This window comes from Abramis brama, assembly GCF_963993115.1.
Source record: "Abramis brama genome assembly, chromosome: 18".
NCBI classification, from domain to species: Eukaryota; Metazoa; Chordata; class Actinopteri; order Cypriniformes; family Leuciscidae; genus Abramis; species Abramis brama.
The window spans coordinates 31,029,418-31,038,862 of record NC_139980.1 but is presented as its reverse complement, the minus strand read 5'-3'; the positions used below and the strand labels follow the sequence as shown (position 1 = coordinate 31,038,862).

Below are 9,445 nucleotides of genomic sequence, written 5' to 3'. Positions count from 1 at the left end.
GCAGCTTTAAAGCATGAGGTTTTGACTGAGTTGCATCAACATCATGGACACCAGGGTGTTGAACGCACTACTGAATTAGTGCGTCAGCGGTATTACTGGCCAGGGATGTCGGCAGAAGTGGCACAGTGGTGTCGGGAGTGCGAACGATGCCAGCTGGCTAAAGACGTCCAGCCAACTGCCCGGGGTTTTATGGGTCATGTTTTGGCGTCTAGGCCAAATGAAATCCTAGCTATCGATTTTACCCTGCTTGAGCCCTCCAGTTCTGGACATGAGAATGTGTTGGTGTTAACGGACGTGTTCAGTAAATTTACTCTGGCTGTCCCCACTAGAGATCAGCGAGCTGAGACAGTAGTACAGGCTTTGGTGACCGAGTGGTTTTTCAGGTTTGGGGTTCCAGGTCGTATTCACTCCGACCAGGGCCGGAATTTCGAGTCTGCCCTTATGAAACAACTCTGTAGGTTCTATGGGATCGAAAAATCTCGAACTACACCTTATCATCCGGCAGGCAACGGCCAGTGTGAACGGTTCAATCGAACCCTTCATAACTTTCTTCGCACTCTGCCGACCTCCCGTAAACGGGACTGGGCATCTTGCCTTCCGCAGATCTTGTTCTGTTACAACACCACCCCTCACCAGAGTACAGGTGAGTCTCCATATCTCCTGATGTTTGGTCAGGAGCCTAGACTCCCTGTGGATTTCCTGTTGGGTAGGGTCCAGGAATCTGGAGGGGGTGGGGTTCATGAGTGGATGGTAGAGCATCAAGCTAGGATGCACGTGGCATTTGAAGGGGCACGAGGGCGTTTGAAGGCTGCTGCTGAGCGACGTAGGAGACTGCATGACCAACACGCTCGCGATGCACCACTGAGGGAGGGTCAGCTGATTTATCTCCGGGATCACAGCGTGAGAGGCCGTCATAAAATTCAGGACCTGTGGAGCTCAGTGGTGTATCAGATTGTGAGAGCTCCTATAGATGGAGGGTCTGTATATGCTGTGGCACCTACGGACGACCTGAGTAAGATCCGGTACGTTCATCGTTCGTCAATGAGGACTCGTATCCAACGAGAATCTCCAAGAGTTGTACCTTCTAACAGCCCTTTAGTAGGGACGCCGTCGTCATTGGGGGATGTAGAGGAAGTAGACCTTTGGGTGGCCGTTTCTGACAATTGGCAGGCTGGGTCAGGCCAAACCGTAGCATTACAACCAGCAGCCGTATCTAGGTGCCAGCCACCGGCATCACCGCCGCCGGAAATGGTGGGGCCACCTCCAATAGTGTCTGCTCCCTCTGTAACTGGTGAGTTGGCACCTGATGTTGATTCGAGCCGGGCAGGGGTGTCTATTCCCCAGCCAGTTCAAAGAGAGGGAGATAGTGTTGGAGCAGTACGACGGACGAGACGAGCTACTGCTGGTCAACACCCTAATCTTTACCATCTTCCTCGATCAGTGGAGAGTGTGAGGGATGTCCCGTGTGTTCCAGGGTCTATATCCAGCATAACTTCTAGGTTGTTTAGGCCTTGGGACTAATACGTAGTGATTTGTAGTCTATCGTCGGGGCGACGACACAAAAGGGTGGGTAAAATGTGGTGAAGTGAGTGACTCGTTGCCACGTCACCCTCATTACATATATGGCCAATAGGGTTCTGCCCCTTGGTGTATATAGACTCTTTGGATGCTCCCTGGGATACGTCATTGAAAGCCCGCCCCTTTGTCATTCATTCCAAGAGACCGCGGAGGTATGTGTGTCAGCCGTGCAGCCGGTTGTTTTGATGTTAGTATTAAGTGATGTTTCATTGTGCCTTCGTCTGTATTTGTTTAGTGTGACACTCGGCCATCGAGGCTGTGCGCGTTCTCGTGGCGACACCTACATCGTGGTAAGTTCTAATGTTAGTTTTTAACTTTTTGTGTAGTTCGTTTGTTTGAGCGACCTGCAATGCGTTTTAGTGTGGCGTGCCTTCGGTCTCCCATTGGTGTAACGTCTCCTCATAGCTGCGTCGGAGTATCAGCTGTTTATTGACTCGCTAACATCAGATGACTGTCATATGATTTCCGTGTGCCTGTGATTGTGTGTGTGCGCGCCGAAATTGAATCAGGGTGAGTACATTTACGATCGTTTCTGTTAATCTGCAACTGTTTTTAATTCGATAGTTAATGAATATTTGTGTTTAGGAGTTCTCTTTTGCCCGTGTTAAAGCCAGGCAGAGCAGCTACTTTAACAACTTGCTGTCAGCAATCCATGCTTCATTGAGCCACGTTTGCTGCTTTGTGGAAGCCGAATATTACTGCTGGACTCCACTTTATCTATTGCTCAGGCAATTTATTTGTTCTTTCGGGCTCAAGTGGGCCAGAAGGATTACTTTATTTGGTCTCATAATTTCGTGTTTTTTTTGTTTATGTCGTATGAATGTGGCTGGTTTTGTTACCAGTCCTTAGCCGCATGATCATCACTGTTATAACTGTGATTTATTACATGGAGTGATAATTAGCCTACCAAACCGGTCCCATCATCTGTGTAGGTTGGACTGATTGTGTGATTTTTGTGTTGTGACCATTTGAATGGTTTATATTTATTTTCTTTGTCTTTATTATAGATGACCATTTATCTCATAATTTGATTTGTTTTCATTATTTGTCTCATTGTGATTTGGTTTATCTTTAATCATTTCTATATTTATTTCTTTTCTGTATTCTGCAGGAGCTGGGTTTTCCTGGATGCAGGCTGGTGGTTTTAGCTGCAGGCCTTCACCCTAAGTAGGGGTTATAAGTGTGGTGTGATTTTTAATCACTATTTTGTAGTGGAGTGATTCTTCAAAGTGTGTTTGATTGCCATATGCAGCTATAGCTAGCCTGCTTCTCTGTGGTCTCAGCCCCTGCAGTGATCATATTCTTTTTGTTTTGGTTGCCTTTTTGATTACGAAATGACACAATTGATTGTGTTATTTGTTTAATTGCTTTCTTTAATAAAAATTGCCTGTTTCAATGTGAACTCACGTCTCTTGCCTCTCCTGAGTAAACGGACTTGTGTCCTATTTATTAAATTATTTCCCCGGTAATTCGGGGTGGCGTTTATTACATAAATTAATTATTCTATCATATTACAAGTTTGTTATTAATAGCAAAACTTATATTAGATATCACAAATTATATATATATATTTTGGTGACAATTTTTAAATATAAATGACCAAGTATTGTGATATTTTTATTGGGATTTAGTGATAACATACTCTGCTGTCAATGAAAATGTGGGGAAAGGGCCAAAGATGGGTATAGCCAACATATGATAAGAGACAATAGGAAATGATTAGGAGGCTATCAAAAGGCCTCAGTTGACCTTTATGGAATGAAAACATACCGAATGTCATATTTTATGTATTGCATGATTAAAACACAAACACAAAGGTTTGATGCTCAAGAAGCATTAAATTCCTTAGATTATTCAGGAACAAATTATTAAGAAAGAAAGGCAGTAGGAAATTTGCATCATTAAAGCAAAAAAGCATTCATCAAAACACAATAGAAATAGAAACATGGTTAACAGTGACTAAATAAGTGCATGCATGTTCTGTATATTAAATTAAAGTATCACAGTTAATAATAATGATTTATAATGAATAGTTTAATGATAACGATTATAATGTGGTTCAAAGACATTTTATAATAATAGAAACTTCACTACACTGAAAAGGACATGTTAATGAAAAAAGTAGAAAACATTTAGAATGAAAAATGAAATAACATGTGCTTCTAAATTTCATAATAGGCCCTTTAGCACAATTTATATAGTTTTTTGTATAAAAGTTTGGATTTTTCTCTGAACCAGCTGTAAAAGAAAGCATAAATCAACGGGTTAAACACTGCATTCAAATAAGCCACCCACATTAGGACCTCATATAAAAGTGCTGGAATTGTGTGGTTAACAACAGGATCTATGATGTTACACATGAAATAAGGTGTCCAGCAAGACATAAAAACTCCAATGACAATAGCAAGCGTCTTAGTGGCTTTCAGATCCTTTTTACTAACTGATGAGCTTGAAGGGTAGTTATTTATAACACGAACATGTTTCTGTGCTATAACAAAAATCCTGCTGTAAATGCTGACAATTATTAACATGGGGAGGAAGTAAAACACAATCGAATATGTCACTCCGATTTCTCTTCCATGCAATGCTAAACACCCTCCCTTACAAGCAACATGCAGCTCCTCGGTTCTTTTTACCTCGATTTTCAGCTCTGAGAATATGATGCCAAAGCCAATAAAGGCAGAGAAGCACCAGCTGAACAGGATCATGGCTATGCTCACACGCATGGTAATTCTGCGGTGATATTGCAGTGGTTGGCAAACTGCGTAATAACGGTCAATTGAAATGAACGTGAGGTGCAAAACAGATGCGTTACACAGCGTAAAATCAGTGCCGGAGTGAAACTTGCAGAAGAAGTCTCCAAAATACCAGCATGTCTCCAAAGAGCGCACCATACTGGGGGGCATGACAAAGCTGCCTAGGAGCAGGTCGGCTACGGCCATTGAAACGATCAGGTAGTTGGTGGGTGTGTGGAGCTGCTGGAAAAAGGATATGGTGCAGATGACCCACAGGTTGCCGAACACAATCACAATGATGGTTATAGCAAAGAGGAAGTAGAGGGGAGCACGAATGACAGGAGAATAGACAGTCTTTACACACGAGTCGTTCAGTCGTTCGTAACAGAGGCCGAAAGACTCTGCTGTCCACAATTGACTCAGAGTCATTGTACAGGCACTTGAATACCTATGAAAAAACAAGTTGATATTAGGTCTCATTTTTGGTGTTAATGGAAAATGTTAAATGTTAAATATAAAATATTGTATAAAGACCCAGTGAGGCAATTAATTAAATTAGTAATTAATTAAAAAATATATATAGTTTCATTACAAAAAAAGTTACATTACATACTTAAAATATAAAAATAGTTTGCTGAATTTACATCTGTAAATTCGATATGTGAGTGTCTTGTCTGTGTGTGTTTTTTTCTTTTTTGTAATCTTACCACAGAAAGACTTCCTGCGTCCTGAGCAGATGATGGAACATCTGTATTTTCTTCCCTTTTGAATACTTTCACACAGATAGTGTGTTTCTCTGAACCAATAAAAAGGGCTTTGTCTTGTCATGGAAAATTCCTAATTGGCTTTCGGGTCTCAAGATGCTGTAAGAGTAAACCATGTGTGTTTCTAGTGGTCAGTTTGGCTGGTTGTTCAGTAAGCCCCTACTGGTAGGTAATGTAACTGCACCATCTGGATAAAAAAGCATGTTTTTCTATTGATGCCTATTAAAAAATAAAATAAAATTGTTTTGGAATATGGAAATGTGTAATTATAATAAAGTATGTTTTGCTTTTTTTTTTTAAAGTATGTTTTGCTAGTTTTTTAAAAGGCTCTTACACGACACTGTTTTTACGCGTTTTGGGGGCCTGGAAACGCAAACTTTTTTAAACGGGTTTCAAAGTTAAAGTTTTTGAAAACGATTGCATTATCTTCATGTAAACTACAAAAACATTTGGGAAAACAATAAAACACAACTAAATCAAGCCACAGCACAATGGAAATGCTCCCGACCACTACTCGGAGCATGGTAAAGTTAGATTTCTAGAGTCGGCAGTCTTACAAATATATCAATACGAAGATTAGTTTTAACAGTATGTAACCATTGTATATCGACATGAAATATTAATTCAAAATCACCTATGTGTGTTATAGCTGCATATTTATACCTGAGAGAATACTTTGATGTGCCACCATGGCGCATGATGCCTAAGGGAGCGTCTGCCAATTCCAACAAGTGGTTAAAACGTATAAATTGTGACTTGTGTCCGTTGTGTTGTGAACTTATGTTCTCTTTTTAAATGTCATTGTGTTGTGCACTATACTGGGCCACAGTATCCTACCCTTAAAGCATGAAATAGACTTTTCTTTAAATATTAAATATTTTAAATACTATTTTTTTTTTCCTTGTCTGCTGTCTTTGAGACTGTCTTGTGGTGCCATCCATAGATATCTTATAATAAAGGCTAGATGTCTCGTCCGCGCTGCTGGCCAATGGAGGTCGACGTCCGCACACGGCGGCCATCTTGCCACAGGGTGCTCGCTCACTCATAACATGGTGCATGTGCTTTTAAATAACCAACTTGCTCAATTTTCAACCGATTTTCAAACGGTTTGGTTTGTTATAAACGTCAGAGATGTAGTTATGACACTGCATACATATGAATAATTATAACAATGGACTTCCATATGAAAGAATTATAGCCACGTTAATAACGTTTGTAAGAAACCAAACCGTTTGTAAATCCGTCAAGATTTCAGCGAGATAACAGGATTTGTGTGCGTGCTGATCACTCACCTTAATTCACAGCTTCCCTGTGGTAAGATGGCTGCCGGTGATGCCGGAAGTGACTCCGCCGTAAGACATCTAGCCTTTATTATATGATATCTATGGTGCCATCAGCCAATCAGCATTGTCATGATGTCACTTTCTTGCAGTTTCAGAAATTGCACTCAGTTCCAGAAACATTTGTTTTGAGTTATAAATCCCATGTGACTAATATTTGAACACCTCGAAACTTGGGAAAACACATTTAATGCCTTTAAAGTGCAAACTGTTCACTGGTGAAGTATCTGTAATGTAATGAGATTGCTGTAATGTAAAATGAGATTAAATCCTCAGGTCTAATTAGGAGGAAATGAAGAATAGTTATAAAACAAATTTCTTTGCTGAAAAAAATAACGTATTTTGCTGGTTTATGAGGTGGTACTTGGGCTACAGTACATTTCCCATCATTGTCTGTAGCAGCAGCGCTTTCTGCTGCATTTTTTTTTTTTTTTTTTTTTTTCAAGTAGAAGGTTGGAAATTGTTTTGGAAATGATGAAATACAGATGTTATCTAGTTATATGGTTAACATATATAACTAGATATATATTTCCGTTCCTGAATGATTGAATGTTCTTTAGGACAACCAAGTTAGGTTCCAGTCCATTGTGGCCATGCTTTTTTATTCCTTATCTCCCCTTTCACTTATCAGCATTGTGTATGCTAATAGTGTGCTTTCATGGAGATGGGAATGGAGCTTCTGAATTGATTTCTTAACATGCAGCTGTTTGCTTTTGTAGTCCACATGTGCATGTAAATGCAAACAAACTTAGTTACAGTTGCTATTTTAACATGACTCATGGAAAAAATATATAGACAGTTTGACTGGACTTTGCCCCGTTAGGTGTATAAAGCAGGTGGAATAATTTAATATGCAAATTAGTTGCTAACAGAAGCTGGAAAGACACATTCAGTTCTAAGTATCTCTATTTATATTGTATGAGAAAATTTGCTGCTTGGAGAGACTATAGTAGCTTCTTCTATTGGAATTCCTTAAAAGGAAAATTCTGGAAAACTCATGTCTCCCTTGGGAGAAAGTATGTTTGGACTTTAATTTAAACCATGGCGTTATTTATAGCCGTTTTAAAATGTAGATGGTACAAATGTCAACAGAGCTTTTTGAATTAAACAGACTAAAACCAGCCCATCCACAAGACTATTAGTTTTCATGAGTTTCTGCTTCATGTATCATTCAACATCGGATCAAGCTCAATGGACTATGAAACACTAAAATGGATCTCTGTTATGAGGTTTTGAATGGATCCTGTGGGAAGTATGTACGACCGAACAGTGTCCACGTTCCGATGCTCATCGCTGTGATGTTGATCACTTTTGAAACTGTTATTGGGAATTTACTGGTCATCATCTCCATAGGGCATTTCAAGCAACACCAACAAACCAGCTGATTCTGTCTCTCGCTCTGTGTGACTTTCTGCTCGGGCTGTTTGTAATGCCGTTGAGTGCCGTTCGTTCCATTCAGGGCTGTTGGTACTTTGGTGATTTCTTATGTAAGTTACACACATGCGTTGACATTACTCTCAGCACCGCTTCGATTTTCCATCTTGTGAGTGTGTCTGCTGAGCGCTGTTGCGCCGTGTGCGGCCCATTAACGTATCATTCCCGCATCGGTTTTCAAACTGTGCTGTTAATGATCTCTACCAGCTGGCTAATCCCTGCCATATTCGCTTATGCGATTACCTTCTTCGAGCTCAACCTCCAGGGCGGCAAGGACTTCTACGAAACACATGTACGCTGTGTGGGAGGGTGCCACGTCTTCTTTAGTCACGGTCCGGCGGTGGTCACCTCCCTGGTTTCTTTCTACATCCCTGGCTTCATCATTATTGGGATCTATTGTAGAATCTACATGGTGGCCCAAAACCAAGCAAGATCTATTAATCATCAACTGAACCAGCTGAGGAGAAGTTATCCATCAGGAAGCACACATTATCGGGCACGGAAGGCTACGAAAACGATTGCAATCGTCGTTGGAGTTTTCCTGGTTTGCTGGACTCCCTTTTTCCTCTGTAACATCCTGAATCCTTTTATTGGCTACACAACACCACCAATGCTGATTGATGCACTTGTTTGGTTTGGCTATGTTAATTCCACCTTAAATCCTTTTATTTATGCATTCATGTATTCTTGGTTCAGAAAGGCTGTGAGGATTGTTGTAACTGGAGAAATATTTCAAAACAATAGCAGCAGAAAACAGTTATACATGTAACCAAGGCCTAATTCGGAATAGCATACTAGAATACTACTCTTGAATCATTTGGGTCAATTCGTTTAATTTGCAAAGTGATTCACTGGCAGCACTTTCTGGTCAATACAGTATAAATGTGACCAAACTCAGCCCAAACTTGCATGAAAACACTTATTATAAACCAATTGCAATTTTTCAAAAGTTGTAATGTATTAAACACAAACTCATTATACTATGAAATATGAAATGTCTGTATAATATGTGTTCTTTTATTCATTTGTACATTTCAGAATTCAATGTATTTCAGAACTTTATTGTAAGAAAGTCATTACAGTAATTCATGCCAGAATAACAAGTCAATTTTAGAATGGTTACTTTACTGAAACAAGACATTCTCACGCAAACAAATTCAACCTTGAAATTTGAAATTGAGATCGCTCCCCCTAGCAGAGAAGCTTTACGAAACTTTCTGAAACAGCTGTGACATTACGAAGCCTCACTTGCTGATTAAATCATGGGACTTAAGCAGTTTGATTCCTAAAACCGGTTCACGAAGCAGTGTTTCAAAAGTGCCGTACACTAATCTTAACATCTTGCCGTATCTTCTATATGTGGCATGAATAATAAGAGCAGTTTTCATGTATGCTATTACAAATTCAGCATTAGCAATAAAATCAGCTCCAAAGATATATTTTTTTATGTGCCTTATGCAATGTTGTTGGTAAAAAAGGAAAAAGATCTCATATCTAACAAACTTTATCAAAAAGAATAGTTTATAAATAAAGTGACCCTCCTCTTGTCCTCTGCATTTAACCCATCCAAGTTAGTGCACACACATTAGAAGCA

General features: G+C 39.9%; 2 protein-coding genes across 2 annotated transcripts; one reads left to right on the top strand and one right to left on the bottom strand.

Annotated features, from left to right (window-relative positions):
• Positions 1-3,650: 3,650 nt before the first annotated feature.
• taar11 (trace amine-associated receptor 11) lies at positions 3,651-4,742 on the bottom strand (the record flags this gene model as incomplete). Its single annotated transcript, XM_084090744.1, has 1 exon — positions 3,651-4,742. One exon carries the CDS (start codon positions 4,740-4,742, stop codon positions 3,762-3,764), a length of 981 nt encoding a protein of 326 aa, XP_083946870.1. The 3' UTR covers positions 3,651-3,761.
• Positions 4,743-7,628: 2,886 nt separating this feature from the next.
• taar1b (trace amine associated receptor 1b) lies at positions 7,629-8,620 on the top strand (the record flags this gene model as incomplete). The annotated part of the gene is given in 2 exon segments (XM_084090743.1): positions 7,629-7,779; positions 7,782-8,620. Coding segments are annotated over 2 exon segments (990 nt in total).
• Between the last annotated feature and the right edge of the window lie 825 nt (positions 8,621-9,445).